We start from the raw sequence: 24,247 nt of genomic DNA, 5'->3' as shown, positions 1-24,247 counted from the left end.
TCGTGACCTTAGAAAAGTTTAATACATTTTATTACGTGTCAGATCACAACGAGAGAAGTGAGCTGGGTTTCGTATGCAAGACGGACCCGCATTTATGACGGAGGATATCGGGAGCAACCAATGCTTCCAAAGCAGCGTGACGCTATTTGCTGCTTAGAGACTCGACAAACATGCTATAAAGCAGTACAACGGCGCCGATAGTGAAGGTCTATAGAATAATAGGAAACATCCCAAAGCGCGTATTGGAAGAAGTACGATGTAGAGAGTAAGCGGACGTTTAGACGATCACATGTCACGGGAAGAGTCCAAGGGAATGTTCCAGAAAAAGACTGACGAGGGCAGTGTGCAACCAGAGTCATTTAGGAAAGATATAGAAGAGTCATGTAGCAGTGAGTAGGGTCAGTGTTCAATTATGACAGCGAGCGTTCAAAGGGCAGTGACATTCCGCAGCTGCACTGATGGAGCAGTAAACACTTCAACTACGAGAAGACGGCAATAGGCTCTGGTGAACATACAGTTTCTGCAAGCTAAGCAGAATTTTACAATATTCATTAGAATAGTTCTGAACAGACTGTCTATCTGTGCCTGAAACAGTTTGAATAGCGGAATTTCAGTGAATAGCAGGAATAAGTTACTACCTGATACTTGTCTTTTAACAGCAGGCGAAGTGGCCTGTGAGTGCTAGTGAAGCAGTTCATGGTGCTGATCATTGATTAATTAGGCCAAGTGGCTGGTAATTAGCAGACTGAGTGACAGTCAAGCACTCGCCTCTGATACAGATCCTTTGTAGTAATTACTGAAGGCATCTAACATTCTGATAAGGGGTATTGGTCCGACACTTCACTAAGTAAAAGTGTTTGTTAGAACAGCAAATAAATTAAAGAAAGAGTAATAACTTGCTACTTCAGCAAACCATTCCTGCCAACACCACGAGAGTTATCAGTCTTCTGTAACCTAACCCACCCCCAACCAAGGAGATTTTATCCAGCTCATCTCTACCAAAAGCAAATTAAACCCACAATGTCGTTAACATCCTGTTACACCACGCAGGGGTAGAGAACCTGTGCCAGGACACGACAGCACTGAAGCAGGTGAAAGGAATACAATATAAAACGAACTGGTAACTTTGAGACACAGTGAGGGCAACAGAGGATCGCAAAGGTAAAAATGCAAGACTTAGTAGAAATCTTTGGATAACTCAGGAGATACTGAGTTTAACAGTGTAAGTAGGGTGTTTAGGTTTTTATGTTGGAACGCCACGTTATGCTCTATATGAAAATCACTGACTGTGCTGTGTGCAGTCTGTGGCTGGTTGGCATTGTTGGAATATTCATTATTGTAGTGTTGGGCAGTTGGATGGGAACAGCACATAGTGTTGCGCAGTTGGAGGTGAGCCGCCAGCAGTGGTGGATGTGGGGAGAGACATGGCAGAGTTTTGAGAGCGAAAGATCTGGACGTCTGTCCGTCAGAAAAAGGAAATTTGTAAGACTGGGTGTCATGAACTGATATATATATATATATATATATATATATATATATATATATATATATATATATATATATGTTCAGACATTTGAACACTATTAAGTTAAACACATTGTTTGTTCTCTATCAAAATCTTTCACTTGCTAACTATGCCTATCAGTAGTTAGTGCCTTCAGTGGTTAAAATCTTTCATTTAGCTGTCAGTATTGGCGCTCGCTGTATTGCAGTAGTTAGAGAAACGAAGATTTTGGTGAGGGAAATGATTCATGAAAGGTATAGCTGAGTACGTTCAGTTTTGCTCAGCTGTTTGAAAATCAAATAACGTAAGAGGTTTGCCAGCACAGTCATTCATAATTTTTCTAAGGGGACGTTACAACAGTTGTAAAAACAAATTATTTTAAAAAATGCAGCAAATGTAGCAGGGAAAATATGTGTACAAAACTAGACTTACAGAAAGGGCAAAAAAAAATTACCGGGGAATGTGTTGAAGACATATACAAGTCTGTCGAAGTACATATAACTAGAGGAAAGACAAATGCTGCCTATCCACTTTTGGTGGAAAGAGAAGCAACCGTAAAATATCAAGACCACAGAGAGCAAGCCAGGATTAAGAAAAGAATCGAAACCTGCACGAAAGCAGAAGGATGGAGTGAAGCAGTATTGTAGCCTATCCCAGATGTTATTGAACCTGTACTCTGAATGTACCATGAAGGAAGCAAGGAGAAATTTGGAAGGGAATTTAAGATAAAAAAAGAAATAAGAGCTTTGTAATTTTCTGATGACGTATTCCTGTCTTAGATGGCTAAGGATTTGTAAGAGTATTTGAAGGGGATGTTTACTATTTTGAAAAGAGATTACCCAAAGACCATCAATAAAAGTAAAACAAGGGCAATGGGATGTAGTGCAAGTAAATCAGACTTGCTAAGGAAATTATATTAGCAACTGAGACATTGAAAGCAGTAGATGAATTTTGCCATTTCGAATACAAAACACCTGATGATGGACAAAGTAGACAGAATACAAAATGCAGACAGGTAAAGCATTTCAGAAAAAGAGGAATTTGTTAACATCTAATAAAATTTTATGTGTAGCCTTGTATGGAAGTGTAACATGGACAGTAGGCAATTCAGACAAGAAGGAAATAGAAGTTTGTGAAATATCGGTTGTATAGGATAGAGTAGCATGGAAGCTGTATCAAACCAGTCTTCGGACTGAAGACCACAACAACAAATGAAAAATGTTGCACAGAATCAATTAAATGTATCACTGTTGTAAGTAAATTATAAATTGTATATAGTTCCTATAGAAACAGAAAGTAAAAGAAAATCTTTATCTTCTTATCTCAGGTACTGCGAATTAATTTTAGTACCGTGTAAAGAACAGATTTCATTGGCTGTTCATAAATTATTAATAGTGCATAAATTATTAGCTGGAAATAAAAGTAGAAGGGCTACAATTAAGTGTTGAGAATATATTCCTTTCAAGCATTATGTATTTATTACAATTTTAGTTTGCTTTGAGCAAAGCAAATTCATTGATTATGTCGTTTAAACCAAATTTTGCAGCTGTGTCCTATCCTACAGATGTGACAGCTAAATTTGATAGTCTACTTCACCTACACTCGACCTTAAGTAGGTTTTTTATCATTTATAATTTTCTGAAACTGCATTGATAAGATGCTCCAGTCTCTGAAATGGTCATAATATTCTCAAAGCTGTTTCATGTTAACACAAACGTTTCGTAACCCATATTTTAAAATGTCAAAATTGGAAACTGTGTCGTGCACTTCATCAGGTCTTTCTAATGCAATTGGAAAGCCACGTTTTTGTTAACTAGCTCAGCTGTATGGATAATCTGCTGTATTTGGTGCAAAAATATGCTGCATATTTTCCAAAATAAGATACAAAAGGTGCCATTGAAGGCGGTTCTGATAGAAGATTAAAGTGAAATGAAATGTTATATAATGTGAGATCTGTTACTCATTTCACTTGGGGCCTTTTATTGTATCAAATAATTTGAAGCACTCAAGTTTAAACAGTTTCAATCCAGCCGTTATTTGGCAAAAGCTAGCAAAATCGTAAGTCTTCGGTCAGGTAATACTTTTACTTCTGCACCCGCTCGCCAAGCTTTGAAATCCTACAATGTCACAGCACAGGGTTTCCCAGACTGTGTCCCGTGGAACACAGGTATTCCGTAGGAAATTAATAAGTGTTCCACGAAAAACTATTAATAACAGTGAGTTTGCTTCAACATTTTTTCTTATTTTATAGCTTTTTAATGCTTTCTGTGTTATTGATTATGATTTAGAATTGGAATAATCACCAAATAAAACAAGTTTTTCTCATTTTTAAAAATTTTATTACTTTTATTAAACTTCAAAATAAACAAGGTGTTCCATCAAAGTACTAGGACTCTCAAAATATTCCGTTAGATTACATGTTTAGGAACTCTTGCCGTAGCGAAGTTGCTGCAATAATTCGTTTTTGAACATGAGCTAGCTGTGTAGGCAGTAGCTCTATGAACGGAGCGCACTGCTGTCTCACAAACTACGTGACAGCTACTCGGTAGTGGTAATTTCTTCATAATGTTGCTTCGATGAAATGGCTCTGTGACAGTAGTGAGTGTTACAGTCCTGGACCGAGGGAAAGTATTCTTCATGGGCCCAGAAGACAGGAACGCGAGGGGTAAGAGAACTCACGTATCTCTCCTGGCTAATTCTTAAATTTTTTTTCCCTTTTTGTTTTTTGTTTAATGAATGGAGTAGAAACAGGGGGCTGAAATGATGGAAGTACTCTCAACCACACACCGTAAGATTGCATGCAAGTGTTACGCATCTAATGACATCTTCCGGTCAAGTAAATTTGTTTTGCATTTAACAAATATTTCCGTGGTAAAGTCTCCAAGTTCATCTCTGTGAGACAGGGTGTCAAGTCAAAGTATCATTTCTCCTATTTTGGACGTTCAGTAAGTAATGCAACATTTTTTTCTGAAAGCAGGTTGGTTTCATTCGGGATCCCAATACACTACATTATTTCCCACTCTTTTGGATACAAAATCCTATTTTTAAACATAATCTCTGTTCAGTGCGACACCCTTAAACACCTCACTGGAAGGTCCTCTATGCCCATACAGTACCACTCTACATCTACATCTACATTTATACTCCGCAAGCCACCCAACGGAGTGTGGCGGAGGGAACTTTACGTGCCACTGTCATTACCTCCCTTTCTTGTTCCAGTCGCGTATGGTTCGCGGGAAGAACGACTGCCGGAAAGCCTCCGTGCGCGCTCAAATCTCTCTAATTTTACATTCGTGATCTCCTCGGGAGGTATAAGTAGGGGGAAGTAATATATTCGATACTTCATCCAGAAACGCACCCTCTCGAAACCTGGACAGCAAGCTAAAACGCGGTGCAAAGCGCCTCTCTTGCAGAGTCTGCCACTTGAGTTTGCTAAACATCTCCGTAACGCTATCACGCTTACCAAATAACCCTGTGACGAAACGCGCCGCTCTTCTTTGGATCTTCTCTATCTCCTCTGTCAATCCGACCTGGTACGGATCCCACACTGATGAGCAATACTCAAGTATAGATCGAACTAGTGTTTTGTAAGCCACCTCCTTTGTTGATGGACTACATTTTCTAAGGACTCTCCCGATGAATCTCATCCTGGCACCCGCCTTACCAACAATTAATTTTATATGATCATTCCACTTCAAATCGTTCCGCACGCATACTCCCAGATATTTTACACAAGTAACTGCTACCGGTGTTTGTTCCGCTATCATATAATCATACAATAAAGGATCCTTCTTTCTATGTATTCGCAACACATTACATTTGTCTATGTTAAGGGTCAGTTGCCACTCCCTGCACCAAGTGCCTATCCGCTGCAGATCTTCCTGCATTTCGCTGCAATTTTCTAATGTTGCAACTTCTCTGTATACTACAGCATCATCCGCGAAAAGCCGCATGGAACTTCCGACACTATCTACTAGGTCATTTATGTATATTGTGAAAAGCAATGGTCCCATAACACTCCCCTGTGGCACGCCAGAGGTTACTATAACGTCTGTAGACGTCTCTCCATTGAGAACAACATGCTGTGTCTAAGTCGCACCCAACGTCTTATAACCTCCCCATCATCCAGGTATTGACCTCCGTGGAATGTATCCTTTTTTTGACCAAACAGATGGAAGTCTGAAGATGCGAGATCCAGACTGTAGGGTGTATGAGGAAGAAGTGTCCAATGAAGTTTTGTGAGCTCCTATCGGCTGCGCAGACTCGCGTGAGGCCAGTTGTGCAGAGAGGTGTTTGGTTGTGATCCGTCGATCATAACGAATAACAGTGTTGACACATTCCAACACTGCAGGAGAGAGAACTGTGGGCAGCCGGCCGGTACGTGAGAGATCCAACAGATTCACTCGACCTTGTGGTGATGACAGACGCCTTGCCAAACGACTCACCGTGTTAAAGTTTTGAACATGGCTGTGTTAGCAGCGACCGCTACCAAGTAAAATTAAAGCAATAACTGTCCTCGGTCGCAAAAATGAAGTTTTTTTCGACCTAGGTTTCGGCCACTACTAAGAGTGCCTTCATCTGAAATAAAACATTTTAAACTGGCCTACAAAGATTTTTTAAGTGTAAGTACTGACTAGCAGTACAAAAAGAAAAGGCATAGTACTTACATGTTAAATGTAAAATAAATATCAAGCGATAAAGCTTTAGTCACAAAATTTTAACACAGAAAACATAGAAGGCAAGCCACTATGGGCTGCTCACACACGTCGAGCTGCAGCTGCGTCAGACTGAGCAATTGCTGGCAGGTGAATATTACAATAAAAGTGCCATCTAGTAGGCAAACGAATATTGTGATGAACCTTATTTAATACATGAAGTAAGAGATAATATTTCATCTGACAGCAGCAGACATGGTAACAATTTGACTACAAAAGAGCTTAGAAGTACAGTTTAAAGGCTGAAAACGCCATTACAAATTTACAAATGGAGCTGAATAACTCAGCGAGTAGGAAAACGGTATAACATGAAATGTAGTTAATATAAACCATTTAATGAACAAAAAAATATGAATCGACTTAGATGGAGAAAATAATTCGGTAACTGCACGAGGGAACACGAAATCAAGTATCATGTAACGGCTTTATACCGTTGAAGAAGCTTTTATTGCGTACTTTTAGCTGCTCATTGAATGAGGCCATCATTTCGAGAAAGAAGTTTAAAAATTTCTAATTCTTCGAGAACATCTACGCCCTTTCTTCTCAGTGAAAAAAATGTTAAAATCGTGAACAACTTTTGGCGCGTGACCTATAATCAGAAGGTGGTCGGCAAAAGACGAATTTAGGGAGCTGGTACCATTTTTTCTTGAAAGATGTTCTTTGTATCTAACTGTAAAGGCACGACGAGTTTGTCCTATTTAGTAAGAAGGAGAGGCGTCGCAAAGAATCTTATAGACGCCATAATTTTTCAAAGGGGATTTTAAATTATGAAAATTTTTTTTTAAAACTATCATTGGTTGAAAAGGCGACATTACAGTTGTATTTATTTCGAAGAAGGCATTGAATCTGATAGAAGATGGGCCTCAAGAAAGGAATACAAAGAAACTTCTTCTTTAGGCTGGACTCGATGATAGAAATGCCGAGTGTAGTAATTCTTTTAACAGCTTTTTTTAATGGTGTTATCCACTATGGTAGGTTCGTATATGTTATTAACTGCTATCGTTTTAGTTAAATTGATTTCTTCCTCGAATTTTTCTTTCTAAAGTGGAATAGAAGTAGCTCTGTGAATAGCACAGTGAAAGGTAGCGTTCTTATGAGACAGTCAGTGCATAGAAGACGCAGGTACGATCTGATCGGTATATGTTTCTTTACGAAAAACATTAAATGCGATTTTGTTTTCTTCTGCTGTAAGCGTCAAGTCAAGAAAATTCAATTGGCGGGCCTCGTTTTCGAGTTCGCTGGTGAAGAATATTTTCTCGTAAAGTTCATTGAAGAGATTGAAAATACGGTCAATGCCATCAACAAGTCCTTTGTAGATGACTAGAATATCATCGACATAGCTGAAATAGGATAGAAAGCCTATCGCTGTAGCTGAGAAACAGTTGAAGAGCTTTTCTTCCAGAGAGTTAATGAAAATGTCGGCAAAGATACTAGCTAACGGATTTCCCATAGCGAGACCGTCGGATTGCTGATACAGTTTATCATTAAATTCAAAATACACTACTGGAAATGGAAAAAAGAACACATTGACACCGGTGTGTCAGACCCACCATACTTGCTCCGGACACTGCGAGAGGGCTGTACAAGCAATGATCACACGCACGGCACAGCGGACACACCAGGAACCGCGGTGTTGGCCGTCGAATGGCGCTAGCTGCGCAGCATTTGTGCACCGCCGCCGTCAGTGTCAGCCAGTTTGCCGTGGCATACGGAGCTCCACCGCAGTCTTTAACACTGGTAGCATGCCGCGACAGCGTGGACGTGAACCGTATGTGCAGTTGACGGACTTTGAGCGAGGGCGTATAGTGGGCATGCGGGAGGCCGGGTGGACGTACCGCTGAATTGCTCAACACGTGGGGCGTGAGGTCTCCACAGTACATCGATGTTGTCGCCAGTGGTCGGCGGAAGGTGCACGTGCCCGTCGACCTGGGACCGGACCGCAGCAACGCACGGATGCACGCCAAGACCGTAGGATCCTACGCAGTGCCGTAGGGGACCGCACCGCCACTTCCCAGCAAATTAGGGACACTGTTGCTCCTGGGGTATCGGCGAGGACCATTCGCAACCGTCTCCATGAAGCTGGGCTACGGTCCCGCACACCGTTAGACCGTCTTCCGCTCACGCCCCAACATCGTGCAGCCCGCCTCCAGTGGTGTCGCGACAGGCGTGAATGGAGGGACGAATGGAGACGTGTCGTCTTCAGCGATGAGAGTCGCTTCTGCCTTGGTGCCAATGATGGTCGTATGCGTGTTTGGCGCCGTGCAGGTGAGCGCCACAATCAGGACTGCATACGACCGAGGCACACAGGGCCAACACCCGGCATCACGGTGTGGGGAGCGATCTCCTACACTGGCCGTACACCACTGGTGATCGTCGAGGGGACACTGAATAGTGCACGGTACATCCAAACCGTCATCGAACCCATCGTTCTACCATTCCTAGACCGGCAAGGGAACTTGCTGTTCCAACAGGACAATGCACGTCCGCATGTATCCCGTGCCACCCAACGTGCTCTAGAAGGTGTAAGTCAACTACCCTGGCCAGCAAGATCTCCGGATCTGTCCCCCATTGAGCATGTTTGGGACTGGATGAAGCGTCGTCTCACGCGGCCTGCACGTCCAGCACGAACGCTGGTCCAACTGAGGCGCCAGGTGGAAATGGCATGGCAAGTCGTTCCACAGGACTACATCCAGCATCTCTACGATCGTCTCCATGGGAGAATAGCAGCCTGCATTGCTGCGAAAGGTGGATATACACTGTACTAGTGCCGACATTGTGCATGCTCTGTTGCCTGTGTCTATGTGCCTGTGGTTCTGTCAGTGTGATCATGTGATGTATCTGACCCCAGGAATGTGTCAATAAAGTTTCCCCTTCCTGGGACAATGAATTCACGGTGTTCTTATTTCAATTTCCAGGAGTGTAGTTGTATTTGACTACGACTGTGATTAGATTCATAAAGTCAGTAATTTGTTAGTCTGAAAGTTCTTTTTTAAATTACGTAAATTTTTTCCCACGACTGTAAGCGTTCCTTCTACTGGAACGTTTGTATAAAGATTTTTGATGTCTAGTGAAAACAGCTTGGTATCTGGGCTGCAAGCTAACTCTTTTATGTTATCGACTAAGGAGTGACTATTGGGGATGGAATAATTGTTCTTGAAAACGAACGATTTTTTTCAGAGTTTCATGAAGAAATTTGGCTAAATCATGGTATGAGCAATTCATACTATTAGAAATAGGGCGTATTGGACGATTAGCATTGTGAATTTGGAATTAAGAGCGAAGTTTTGGCGGCTGAGGGTTCATGTTGATAAGCATTTTCTTATGGAAATGTTTGATTAAAATTTTTGCATCACTAATTGCTGACCTGACTTCTTTTTGTAGTTCCGGAGTCGGATTCTCATGCAGTTCCGAAATATTATTTTCGTTAAAAAAAACTAAGATTTTAGAAATATTTTCAGAACTGTAGGCAATAACCAAAGAGCAACCTTTGTCAGACTTATTTATTAAAGGATCGGCTTCTTTAAGTTTATTATTGACAGATTTAAGCAATTTCCTATCGTTACGCGTAACATTTTGAAAACAGGTCGTGTTTTTACCGAGAATGTTAGCTACGTCAAAGGCAATTCTAGTTTGACATGAATTATCTATTTTTATACATTTAACACCAGTTTTTAGGTCGACAAGCATTTTTCTATTACAATTTGTCTGCCAAGCTGGGCATGTAATTGTACTTTAGGCCTTTTTCGAGTAAGACAGTTTCATTCTGTGTAAAAGTGATGTCAGTCTTATGTAAAATTATTTTATAAGGTACATGACTGCTTTTCTTAAAAGTACTTTAAGATCATTTTTCAGCAGGAATCAGACAAAACTTCTTTTCGTGCTTTTGCAGTATACATTGTTTACAAATTTCTAAATGTTCGTTAATCTGTATCCAGAAATGGTCATCGTTAAAATTATAATTAATACGGAGATATTTTTGAGTTCTAAATATAGATAACATGCCTCTTCATTGAGAATACCGTATCTTTTTTAGCATATAGATTTTTAACATGATCAGAAATGAGGTTTTTAACTATAGGCCTAAAAACTTGGGATCTTTCTTATAATTTGAGAAATTAATATAGGCTTTCACATAATTAGGCGCTAGCACCCTTTTTTCACATTGCTTATTAAACTGAATGGCCATACCTGTACTTTTTCTACACGCTGAGTTCAGCACTCTTTGTAATTCTGTAATGGCGTTTTCAGCCTTTAAACTGTACTTCTAAGCTCTTATGTTACCATGGCTGCTGCCGTCAGATAAAATATTACCTCTTATTTCCTGTATTAAATAATGTTCATCACAACATTCATTTGTCTGAATTTTGAATGTTAAGTAGCCTGTTCGTATATGCGGCTACTAGATGGCACTTTTAGTGTAATGTTCACCTGTCCGCAATTGCTAATGCGGGCGCCTCACTCTGATGCTACCGCAGATCGACATGTGTGAGCACGCCATAGTGGCTTGTCATGTATGTTTTCTATTTTAAAATTTTGTGACTAAAGCTTTATCGCTTGATATTTATTTTATACGTGACATGTACTATGCCTTTTCTTTTTATACTGCTAGTTAGTACTTACACTTAAAAAATATTTTTCCTAAAACTTTGTACTTACGTTATAGGCCAGTTTAAATGTTTTATTTCTGATGAAGGCACTCTTAGCACTGGTCGAAACCTAGGTCAAAAAAACTTCATTTTTGCGACCGAGGGCTGTTATTGCTTTAATTTGACTCACCGTGTTTTTGTTCACTGCCAGGCCTCAGTAAACATTCTGTAAGCGCCTATGAATATCTGCGTTGCACTGATTTTCCGCCAAAAGAATCTCGATGACAGCTCTTTGCTCGGAGCACACCTGTAACAAACGCAACTTTCAAGACTACGTATAGTTCCGCCACCTATCGGAACTTCGTGAAACTATAGGGGCTGGAGCGGGAATATTACACACGGTGTCGCACAACAAATTCCGCATTTTTTTCAACCGAAATCGGCCGACCAAAAACATAAGTGTTGCATTACTTATTTGAACGCCCCTCGTACATACTAACGATAATGTGTTAGCAAGAGTGTAGAATAATATGCTTCCGTTGCTGGAAACGAAAGACTTAAAACGCAAAGAAAACTATTTTATTGGTTGTCCTTCAGTAGGTGTATTAATAATATGCAAGAAGTATAGATTTATGGATCTTTGGTAACGAGTTTCTAAATAAAATAACTTTTATTTCTGCTACCAGTTCATAATTTTCTATTTTAAATCCAGTGTGCGCGTCGACCTGTCGGTGATGATTGTGATGCACCCGCATTGTGTCAACTTCTAATGCAAGTTCTCTAAATCTACCTTAGATGGCTTCGCGAGAAATACTTTGTATTTTACCTATGGAACAACACTTAAGTTCCAACATGCAGGTTGTAAGGTGCTACTGTTGATCAAACATATAGCTTAAACTCATCTTGCTGACTGAATAGTTTGATGTTTGTAAAAAGTAAAACAAAGTAATACCATTTACATGCAAAGATGAGAACCAGCTAGGGAATTCTGTACGTGATGTCCGAACAACGCATCTGTGTACCAGGTAAATGAATAAACTTTGTAGTGAAAAGATTTTTCTTAAACGTCCAGTATCGTTTTCAAAGTATCAGTGTTCACTGCCTCTGTCTGGGGGCTGGTGGTATTAATATATATATATACTTGAATATTTCTGGTATCTCAGCTGCACATTTTTCAGCGCTCTTTTAACTTTAAGACTGTATACTTGAATATTTCTGGTATTTCAACTGCAGATTTTTCAGCGCTCTTTAAACTTTAGGACTATGTATCTCAGAATGAACAAAAATGGACTTACACCACTATTGAAATAAGCCCCTCATATAGTGTCAGCCATAGTCGATCCTCCACCTTGGAAAAATCCGTTGTACCACTAGTGAATAGAACAAATCCCATTTCCCATTATGAATTTCCCGCCATTTATACTTCTCCCAATTGGTCTAGAAGGGAGAATGAGTGAAAGTGATCTTGACCTTGGAGGAAAACTGGTAACATCGCAGATTGTCTTTCAATTGGTACAGCTACACTATTATAATTAACTTGTGCTTGTACTCCTAGGAATGGCTTGCCACCCGATATTGAAATAGAACTGAGTTATTAAAACTGTATAATTTTGCTAAGTGAGTGGTTCTCTACAATGATAACTGATCCTTCACTTTCTTGAGGTTCAACCCAAAGCTGCTAAAGCTTAAATGATTCCTGCAGCTCAGATTCCAATTTTTGCGAACTTCATGGGTCTAGTCAGCGAGCAACGTATCATCAACATATAACATTGTTCAAGGATGCGGTGTCTGAATATCTGCTGTTCATGCACTGCACCGTGTCAATGCAATATCTTTTCTTGGAAGAGTTTTAGTCTCAAAGATATGAGGGAGACCTCCTGTGAAGATTGGACAGTGTAACAGACGCAGTGGCAAAAGTTAAGACGCGAGGGAAAGTCGCGAGTCATGCCAGGGTAGCTCAGTAGGTAAGATCATTGTCTGGGTAAGAAAGTCAATCTTATAGGCTAGATTCCTGATCCAACAAACATTTTAATCTTCTGAGAAGTTGCAGAATTATTCGAAGATACCTTTGGCTCGAATTTGTAAATCATTTAAGATTCACAATTACCTCGAAGAAAACGGTCTATTGACACACGGTCAACATAGGTTTAGAAAACATCGTTCCTATGAAACACAACTAGCTCTTTATTCACATGAAGTGTTGAACGCTATAGGCAAGGGATTTCAGACAGATTCCATATTTCTGTATTTCCGGAAGGCTTTTGACACTGTACCACACAAGTGGCTCGCAGTGAAATTGCGTGCTTATGGAATATCATCTCAGTTATGTGACTGGATTTGTGATTTCCACTGAATGGTCAAAACACAGTCCTGTTGCACTAACTCAGGTCGTTCTGTTTCTACATGGGTTGCAGAAGGTGGTGGATGCGTCTTTCTCTGACTTCTGCTCACACCCGACTTAAATTGGAACCATCACATGCGCTAAGCTGTAGAAATGGGATCAGTTGCAAGATGCGTAGGGGCTGACTGAAGCCACGTGGAATTTTACTGTAGAAGACATGTTCGAGAAAAGTGTCTCATTTCGAGATATGAGATTGCCAGAAATATGAGTCACTTGTGGGTGTGATCCAAGCAGGTATGTGGTTGAATGGAAAGACTTGATTCCAAATAATGGACATCATTTCTAGCAGATAGTGTATCACTAGAGATTTGAAAAGCTATTGTACATTTTCTTACGACCTAAATCAGCGCATCATCTACTACTACTGTTTGTGTTCCTTCTCAATCAGTCATCGCCTATAACTCAGTGAATATGTCGCAGAACCTCTGACATGGTGAGCCAGAATACTTTACAAGTACTATAGAAATATCTAGCTGGGGCGGTGTGAGGGAGTCGCAAATACCGCTTACATACCACGTCCCTTACCTGAACCACTTTAAAAATTCAGCGATTTTATCACGAGGCTGCCTATAGGGCTACGTGTAACCAGAGTGCTGGTCTGATAATATACACTCCAGCGACCACCGTCTCAGCATTTGTGCGGATAGAAAAACCGCCTAATTCAGAGGTAATGTCGTACCTCGATTTATAAAGCCAGTATATCCTTTAACATGGATACTTGTGTACACCTGCAGAACCATGACCGCTTGTGACAGTAACATACAGTAGTTGTTGTGATCGTGTTTTTTAATATCTGGCCGACTACGTCTCTCTTTCTAAGACACAGTGGTACCACTTGCAAGAAAAACTTATGAGACATGTCCGGCCATCGCTGATTTCCTCTCAGTAGTATTTCGTATCGTAGGCACTCAGTTACTGATGAAGTATTATACTTAGTAGTAGTAGGGGCTGTGTGATAGGTTCACCTTGAGCATCGGGCTTATAAAGTGTGTGTTTGTGTTCCAAAATATGCCAAAGAAGGGGTATGTCAAGTCATAAGAATGGTGCAGATATTTCAACTTCCAGAGGCACAGCCGTCAGCAGAATGTACACTCCTGGAAATTGAAATAAGAACACCGTGAATTCATTGTCCCAGGAAGGGGAAACTTTATTGACACATTCCTGGGGTCAGATACATCACATGATCACACTGACAGAACCACAGGCACATAGACACAGGCAACAGAGCATGCACAATGTCGGCACTAGTACAGTGTATATCCACCTTTCGCAGCAATGCAGGCTGCTATTCTCCCATGGAGACGATCGTAGAGATGCTGGATGTAGTCCTGTGGAACGACTTGCCATGCCATTTCCACCTGGCGCCTCAGTTGGACCAGCGTTCGTGCTGGACGTGCAGGCCGCGTGAGACGACGCTTCATCCAGTCCCAAACATGCTCAATGGGGGACAGATCCGGAGATCTTGCTGGCCAGGGTAGTTGACTTACACCTTCTAGAGCACGTTGGGTGGCACGGGATACATGCGGACGTGCATTGTCCTGTTGGAACAGCAAGTTCCCTTGCCGGTCTAGGAATGGTAGAACGATGGGTTCGATGACGGTTTGGATGTACCGTGCACTATTCAGTGTCCCCTCGACGATCACCAGTGGTGTACGGCCAGTGTAGGAGATCGCTCCCCACACCATGATGCCGGGTGTTGGCCCTGTGTGCCTCGGTCGTATGCAGTCCTGATTGTGGCGCTCACCTGCACGGCGCCAAACACGCATACGACCATCATTGGCACCAAGGCAGAAGCGACTCTCATCGCTGAAGACGACACGTCTCCATTCGTCCCTCCATTCACGCCTGTCGCGACACCACTGGAGGCAGGCTGCACGATGTTGGGGCGTGAGCGGAAGACGGCCTAACGGTGTGCGGGACCGTAGCCCAGCTTCATGGAGACGGTTGCGAATGGTCCTCGCCGATACCCCAGGAGCAACAGTGTCCCTAATTTGCTGGGAAGTGGCGGTGCGGTCCCCTACGGCACTGCGTAGGATCCTACGGTCTTGGCGTGCATCCGTGTGTCGCTGCGGTCCGGTCCCAGGTCGACGGGCACGTGCACCTTCCGCCGACCACTGGCGACAACATCGATGTACTGTGGAGACCTCACGCCCCACGTGTTGAGCAATTCGGCGGTACGTCCACCCGGCCTCCCGCATGCCCACTATACGCCCTCGCTCAAAGTCCGTCAACTGCACATACGGTTCACGTCCACGCTGTCGCGGCATGCTACCAGTGTTAAAGACTGCGATGGAGCTCCGTATGCCATGGCAAACTGGCTGACACTGACGGCGGTGGTGCACAAATGCTGCGCAGCTAGCGCCATTCGACGGCCAACACCGCGGTTCCTGGTGTGTCCGCTGTGCCGTGCGTGTGATCATTGCTTGTACAGCCCTCTCGCAGTGTCCGGAGCAAGTATGGTGGGTCTGACACACTGGTGTCAATGTGTTCTTTTTTCCATTTCCAGGAGTGTATTTCCGATACTTCGCTCACTGTCGAATGTCATTCAACTGAAACCGCAAACGTAACATTTAATTGTAAGTATAGCGATCAAATATATATGAGGCCAATTTTTTTCCTAGGACGATTCTTCTATGCTTGCTTTGCGTGCAGCGCCGGTGATTTTTGGCAGGAATTAATCACGTTTCCCGTTAACTGTAGGAGCCGTCCGAATGCAGAGGCCTGTTGGAGTGTAGGAATGTAGCTGACTGAACTGTTGTCCTCTAGACAACCGAATAGCGAACTAATTCTTAATATGTGTTGGATAGCTTTCGTAATGATATGGAAATTTGAGAAGATTCAATATGGATGTGTGTTTGTGCTGGACTGTTATTCCCTCCCATGTAAATTGTCTGGTTGACTGCTTCTGCACATTTCTCGCCTTTATTTAGTTGAGGGAAAATCAATTGTGGTGAGTCCATCTATCATGTGGAAGACACGTTTACAAGGATCTCTAGACATGAGAAACACCTTAGTTGACCTCGTAAATTATAGGGATGATTTGGAATCTGCTACATCACCGACATCGGTTTTCGCAAGTGGAAATATCAGTTTTCTCTATTTCTCTCGAGTTTCAGCGTAAATGTTTTCGCAGACATGACAAGTTTCTAGTTAGGTAGTGGTTTACAGCATGCCCCACCTAGCTAAAGTTTCAGGTTTGTAGATAAATAATTTCCACTTTATAGCTTCGGAATTATGTAGTGCCAGCGATCGGTAGGGTACTGCTGTATGGTTGATATCGAGAAGTACCGCGAAAATGGTATAATATTATTGCAAACCATGCGAAAATACATGTGTTCTTGTAATCCCCGAGTCTGGAGATGAGTGTCGAAAAGCGAGCAAGCAAGCAGGTCCAGACCAGAAACAGTAATGCGTTTGTGTCGAGGGCAAACGAGTCCGAATTTGTAGAACAGTTCTGAGAGTGACTTTGGTCCGTTGAGAGCGCTCTGGTCACCTGTCAGGGGTGGATGACCGCCGACCTCACATGGAAATATCCTGTGCTGCGAGGAGAATATACGGTGCTGTCTGTCTTCGCGGTATGTGTATGAAAGATGTAAAAGGGATGATTTGGTATGGTGCATGATAGGAAATGTATTATTACTACATCAACATGGTACACAGTGAAATATTGCCAGTTTGGAGATCTGTTTCGCGCTCTAATATTCATGCTCCTGTCCTCAGTGGGAGAGCAGTGTAACTGAGTAAGAGTCTTTGCATATTTGAAGATATGCAGGGCATGTTGCAGGGTTTAATTGTCGATGTAATATGGTGATCTGCACAAAATAAAATCATAGTGCTCTATTCATTCACAAGACATCCATTGTGCTGGGACGTAGGAGTATCTAAAACTGATTCGAACAAGATGGAGGCAAGGTTTGTATGGACAGTTCTGAGAAAGCAAGTGTTCAAAGACAAGATGAAGGAGACCATCCACCTCTGGTGTGGATGCCATCACTCATTTGCCACTGTGGCATTAGGACATCTCCAGACCTGTAGCTGTAGGATACCGAAAATTCTCTCCATTTTTTCTCTTCTGTAAGACAGTGCTTCGAATTCTGTTTGTGTAATTGTTCTGATTTCCCCCGTCTGTGCTTAGAGAGTGCTCTTTTTCCAAACAACAAGAATGCTTTTATGATTAATGGTGTTTTCGTGAGAATGCACAGGCTTTTTGCAGTGAGAACCTTTGTGTATGTTGAAAGCAGGAAGGGTAACATGTGATGAACGGTCTGCTACGTTAGGAGCGCGAGGAAGAATGCTTTCGACGTTATTCTGCGCTATTTTCATAAACAGGTTCTGTTAGGGCAAGAATTTCCGTGCATACAAGCCGATAAATCACGAAAGCTCCTACAAAAGTACGTGTTAAGTATTTCTGGGACACTTATGCAATTTCTGAGAGTTTGCTATGGATATTGAGATTTGTTCCAGAACCACATCCGCCAAGAGGAGACATTACCTGTACATTGATTGGTATCAGGCTATAGCAGCAATCATAATATTTAATTGTAGTTACACTGGTAAATATGTTCCCAGCTTCCAATATTCTTGTGCGTCTTGTATGTATTTGACGATCGTAAACAACTTTTGTGGTGTTTAACTGTCAGTGCAATTTCGCGATCTGTGCAATATAACTTCACCACTGAAAGTCTCATCTGCAGAAAACAATGGCGGAAGGATCGCTATGAATGATGCACCCTCTGCTATTCTAGGAAGCATCAGAACATCTCTCTCGGTGCTGGACTGTACCACAGCTATGCGCCATCGCATGTGGGACCAGTGTGAGCGCGCCTTGGAGTTCTGTGGCGCCAGTATAACACTCGAAGAATTCTAACTGTATACACGAAAATACACCCAACTTGCACCTGCAGCAGTGTGAGAGCAATGGCTCACTGGCTTGTGTGTGGCGGTGGCTCACGGCTGTGGCAGCGGCTGCGGCGGGGTCGGCAGCTACGTCAGGCATCAAGTGGCAGGATGTGTTTTCAGTTAGCAATCTTTTGTTTAAACTAAATTTCGTCGATTTCACCGACCAATAGGACACTGTGAATTAAGGAAAACTACCCCATACATGTGAAGAATACCGATTTAATTAATTGCATAATTTTTTTGTATCAATGTTGTGTTAGCGATACAGTAGTTAATGGGAGGGAGTGTGTGAGTGGGTGACATGGAGCAGAACAGCAGGTTATGTTCAGAACACTGCACTAATTTGCTTAATTTTTATGTGAAATGCAGTACAATAGTTTAAGGGGGTGGGTGACAAAGCAGAATGTGCCAGAAATGGCATTGAAAAGCATGTGAAATTCGTAAAGTGTGCCAGAAAATGGTGGGAGAACATAATTGATTATTTAACTTGGTATCAAAAGCTCTACAATAGTTTAAGAAAATTGGGGTGACATGGAAAACCAGTTAACGGAACCATAGGTTAAGTGCCGACAAAGGCCCAAACATTAGGTTAAGACACCCAGAGTACAGTGCCGAACATTAGGTTATGGACCATGTTTGCCCCATGTAATTGCTTCTTGCAAGACCTACATGTTTCCAAACAGCAGGAAACGAGGAGCAAGAGATATTCAACCCCCCAAAAACTGAAATTTTTATAAATAAACAATGTACTCTTGAATTTCCTGTTATAAGATCCTTCCTCTCCATCAATTTCCATATATTCCATACAGTGCCTCGAATCCCCTAAATTGCTTAAATAAACAATATTTCACACTATGTGTAACTTGTTTAAACAATACTCCATACATTACAATCGAATACCCTTCAAATGATCGATCAACTGAGTCTTTTTCCCACCAGTTCCTAGGAAGAGGTGGCGGTTGGATGACTTAGGCTAGTGGAGGTGCCCTTTTTCCTGCCATTTTCTTAGACAAGTATAGGTTGCATTGTCCTGATGGAATTTGAACTGCCCACCAGCGATACATGGCAGGGGGGCTCAGCACTTTCCCACCAGAGAGTGAATCAAATTGATAAGAGCGTTATGGTGCCTATTCCAATAACTCAGACCTGAAAGTGTACCTGTAGTAGTGAGGGGGGAGGGAGTTGGGGGAGGGGCCAAGGGGAAGAATAGGTTAAGTGCCTGTCAATCTAAAGGTAATGGTGGTGACATGGAAAAGCACTTTACAGAACAATAGATTAAGTACCTGTCTATCAAAGGAGAACAACAGATTTGCCCCTGAGTGCATACCAGCCTCTGATGCAGGCAACCAGCACTAACAAAATGGCCCAGCTCTCTCCTGGTCCTATTACTATCGTATTGTGATGTAATTGCGGTTACAAGCAAAACTAGGGTTCTTTATGGCAGTGTAAAGTTTTATTAGTGACTGGAGATTGAGTACAGAGTTACGCCGTAATTGTCAGTGTATTGAGGGATTTCTTAGTGTAAGTTTTTAAGTGAAAAATAATTGTTTGCTGCGTGATCGCCAGTTGGACTAACCACAACAGACAACTGAGTAAGTCAGGAACTAAATTTCATGTATTTACTAGAAACAATGAGACAAAACGAAATTGGATAAATGTTTGTAATGTGCAGATTCGTTTACAGTCGAAAATGGTCGTGTCTGATCAATAAATTTAATGGATTCGGATTATGAAATTAATTTGGAAAGTGAACTGTTGAATATTCTTTCGAAACGCAATGGAAAGAGAATTTCAGTGTTTCCACAGCAATGTCATTGATCATGCCCCAAAAGTTGTAAGGTAAAATAACATTATAAACAAGAAGTATCCAGGAATTGAGGACTTTGCTGTAATTTGTTTCGTATGTACATACACGTTACTCAGAATGAAAGCTATTTAAAAAATGCAAAGGTGGTAAGTGAACTGAGAGTGACCAAAGAAAAAAACTCAAAAAGAGAAAGAAAACCTGTTAATACAGTTGGGTTTCTCTGTACTACATGTCTATGTGGTCTAAGCCTGTGTGAGTCTCTTCGCCAGAGAAAAAGTAGTGCCCTCCGAGATGGTGAAAGAGGTTGATGTTCTTCAGCATTTCACCAGCAATAGAAAAAATAGTCTAAGTAATTTGAGGCTTAATAATAATTCGCTAAAACATGTAAATCTCGGTTAGTTCATACCCGCGTATGAGTTAAACATGTGTGTATCATGTGTGCATATGCTTTAATGCAGTGAGGCACGGCGAGTGAGTTTGCTGACGTCACACACCACGGCCCACCTGCTTCCCCACCTACCGATTGCACTGCTTTGTGTTACTCCTGTCCGGATTTTACTGCGCTGATTCCACCGTGTGTTCACAGTAATAATGACGGGGCAACAGCAAACACTAAAGATAAATTAAATTCATTGAACACTAAAAGGTGAAAAATCATTTTCAAAGCGTTATTCTATGGAATTTTCTTTAGCATTTGGTACATGTCTCCGGTTTTTCTTAACAACTGCAAATCAGAACTTAGGCATAGAGTAGGAATATCTATAGAGTGAGCATTCAGATGCGGAAAACAGTGTGTTTCTTGGCAACATACGTTGGCTCCAAAATCCGCAGCTTGTACCTGGTTAGCGAACGGTCCCGGGTTGGATTTCCGGCTAGGTCGAAAATTTTCTTCGCTCGGGGTCTTGGCGTTTGTGTTATCCTAATCGTTTGATCTCATCAGAATCAACACCGAAATTGCAGAAGTGACCTTAAATAAAAGGACATGCGCAGGACGGAGTCTCCAACTCCAGACAGAGTCTCAGCCAGTTTCTTTGACACGAAAAGTCACGTGACTGTAGTTAGGCGCACAGTTTTTGTCCGTAAGTGCACTGTAGATTTTCAGTGTTACTATATTGCTAACAATGGCAAACCCCATTCAAAAGTATCATGGATTCTGTAGATGCGTTTTATAAGTATCTTAATAATATGCATTCGATACATGGAATGAATTTGGCGAAAAGCTTTAAAGAAATGCACGAGAGGTCATTTCACTTGTTTGCAACAAGCGTCACAGCTCTGATATCGCTATTTTTTGTTACAGAAAAGAACGGATAACCAAAGCAATTTTTTAGGCTATGTACCGCCGAAACCTGGTTCAATAAATTATGCTGCCTAGTCATTTCGAAATGGCTTCCTACCATGCTAAAATGAAACTTTGGACATGTCCAAAAGAACAGATAACACCTTCATATAGATAAGACTTACCGGCCAATGCTCTTCAGTGCGGGTACACTCACATAAGCCTAACTCTTATGGGAATCCGTAGACTGACTACCGCTGGTAATGAGTGTAGTGGGCAGGGACACTACAAATGTAGTTGTGGACAGAGAGTTGGAAATGTGGGTCTCACACGGAGCGTGGCAGAGATAGTAAGTCCCTGTAGTCGCACTATCCCCTCTGTCCTCGATCGTTCAGTGGGATAGAGAGTTGCTCTGTAAGCAGAAGATCCCAGGTTCGAGTCCCGGTCGGGGCACACGTTTTCAACTGTCCCTGTAGATATTTATCAACGCCTGTAAGCAGCTAATGATCTGGATTTAATTGTAATTTCATTTCTCTTTGTGGTTGAAGAATTTCTATGCTCACTCCATAGATAGTCTTACTTTGTGAATTTAATTCTTTATACAGTTGCAACTGGGTGAATGTACTGAACTGTAGACATAATAAGATATTTGGAAGAGGTGCATGTCATTACAGAAGTAAACGTCATAGTTCTGATAAGAAACAGACATGGTACTGTATCCAGCGGTTTGCTTGAATTCTCCAACATTATAATAAAGAAGCACTTACGCATTGGAGTAACGGAAAGATCCAATAAATCTCACTTCATGGAATATGGGAGTGAGTGGCAAGCGTGCGTTGTCAGTGCCCACACCCACAAGAACGAAGGTGCCTCCATAGCGTGTAGCCTGTGGGCAAAATAACAATATTATGCTTATTGTATGGTGCGAAAAGTGGCAATTGACCCTGAATATAGAAAAGTGTGAAGTTATTCACATGAGTACTAAAAGAAATCCGCTAAATTTCAATTACGCGATAAGTCACACAAATCTGAAGACTGTAAATTCAACTAAATACTTAGGGATTACAATTACAAATACCCTAAATTGGAACGATCACATAGATACTGTTGTAGGTTTTCGGGACCGAGTGCCGTTTCAGTTGAAAGCATACCTGTGTATCATCAGATGGAACTGACTGATCTGCAGTGCAATTCCCGATTTAAAAAGGAATTATTTTACGTTAAAACTGTCCAGCATGTCTACATTGTCTTCCTAATTAGAGGTCCCACGTCTCCATATGATTTAGCAAAAGTGCTATCTTACTTTCATCAACATATGTGTGTGAAAAATTCTTCTAGATTATGAAACAAAGTAAGTCACGATTACCTGGCAACCTGAATACGGAAACCTCTGAAATTGTCTACGTCTGTCCGTATGCCGACAGTTTGTACCAGATCAAAATTATGTCTTCAGCGAGTTAAAAATAAATAATACTGAAAATATGTGTTCCTTGTCATGTACATTGTTGAAAAATGTGAAACATAAAACCAAGTCGTGTACAGTGCTACTGCATTGCCATATAAATGTGGCACTTTCAAAGTTTTCCCCTCGTAGTCCTCCTTTCGCTCAGACAGCGTGCCGTGGCAGCGGGGAAAGTGTGCAGCTAGGCTTAACGCTATGAAATGCATGTCTCTTGAGCCGAAACCTTGGTCGTCGCGCCTAATACTACAACGGTGCTATATTAAACATCTTAACTGATGTGACTAACGCAAAAGCAATTCACTGTCCTAAAATCTACCAACGATGAAGAGTCCAAAGCATGCTCAACAATAAGCAAAGCTATAGAAAGGCATTTTGTGCCATGCTGAATAGATACATAACCATCAGGGCACTTCTGCTTCCAACGAGCTAAGCTCAGTGAGTCTGCTTCTGATTTCAACAGTATTACTAAGTGCACTCACTCCGTCGTCAGGCCACGAGTGGCCTACCGGGACCATCCGACCGCCGTGTCATCCTCAGTGGAGGATGCAGATAGGAGGGGCGTGGGGTCAGCACACCGCTCTCCCAGTCGTTATGATGGTATTCTTGACCGAAGCCGCTATTATTGGGTCCAGTAGCTCCTCAACTGACATCACGAGGCTGAGTACACCCCAAAAAATGGCAACAGCGTATGGCGGCTGGATGGTCATCCATCCAAGTGCCGGCCAAACCCAACAGCGCTTAACTTCGGTGATCTCACGGGAATCGGTGTATCCTCTGAGGCAAGGCCGTTGCCATTGCTAAGTGCAGCAGAGTATTTTAAATCCACATTTACATTAACACACTGAGGTTGCAAAAGTCATGGGATAGCGCCATGCACACATACAAATGGCGGGAGTGTCGCATACAGAAGGTATGAAAGGGTGGTGCATTGGCGAAGTTATCATTTATAGTCAGGTGATTCATGTGAAAAGGTTTCCAATCTCATTATGGCAGCACGACGGAAATTAACAGACTTTTAACGCGAAATGGTAGTTGCAGTTACATCCATGGGACATTCCAGTTCAGAAGTCGTTAGGAAATTCAATACTCCGAGATCCACAGCGTCAAGAACGCGCCGAAAATATTAAATTTCAGTCATTACTTCTCACCGTAGACAACACTGTGACAGACGGTCTTCACTTAACGAACAAGAGCAGCGGCGTATGCGTATAGTTGTCATTGCTGAGAGAGAAGCAACACTGTGCGAAATAGTCTCATAAATCAAAGTGGGACGTGCGGCGAACCTATCCATTAGGACAGTGCGGCCAAACTTGGGGTTAACGGGCTATGGCACCAGACGACCTACGCGAGTGTCTTTGCTAACAGATCGATAGCTCCGGCAGCGCTTCTTCTGGACTCTTGACCATATCGGCTGGACCCTAGACGACTGTTCAAGTGAGTCCCTATTTCAGCTGGTAAAAGCTGATCGTAGGGTCGAGTGTGGCGCAGACACCATGAAGCCATAGACCCAAGCTGTCAAGAAGGCTCTCTGCAAGCTGGTGGTGGCTCCATAATGGCGTGGGCTGTGTTGATATGGAGTGGACTGAGTCCTCTG

At 42.1% G+C, this 24,247-nt stretch overlaps 1 protein-coding gene across 1 annotated transcript in view; it reads right to left on the bottom strand.

Moving 5' to 3' along the window:
- Positions 1–21,954: 21,954 nt before the first annotated feature.
- LOC126195599 (sorbitol dehydrogenase-like) overlaps positions 21,955–24,247 on the bottom strand; it is a 64,935-nt gene continuing 62,642 nt past the window's right edge. The window contains exon 7 of the mRNA XM_049934225.1: positions 21,955–22,077. Coding sequence (XP_049790182.1) covers positions 21,955–22,077 — 123 coding nt within the window. The remainder of the gene's footprint in view (positions 22,078–24,247) is intronic.

Source organism: Schistocerca nitens, chromosome 7 (assembly GCF_023898315.1).
Source record: "Schistocerca nitens isolate TAMUIC-IGC-003100 chromosome 7, iqSchNite1.1, whole genome shotgun sequence".
NCBI lineage: Eukaryota > Metazoa > Arthropoda > Insecta > Orthoptera > Acrididae > Schistocerca > Schistocerca nitens.
The sequence above is the reverse complement of the archived record's forward strand: the minus strand, read 5'-3'. Positions and strand labels throughout refer to the sequence as shown.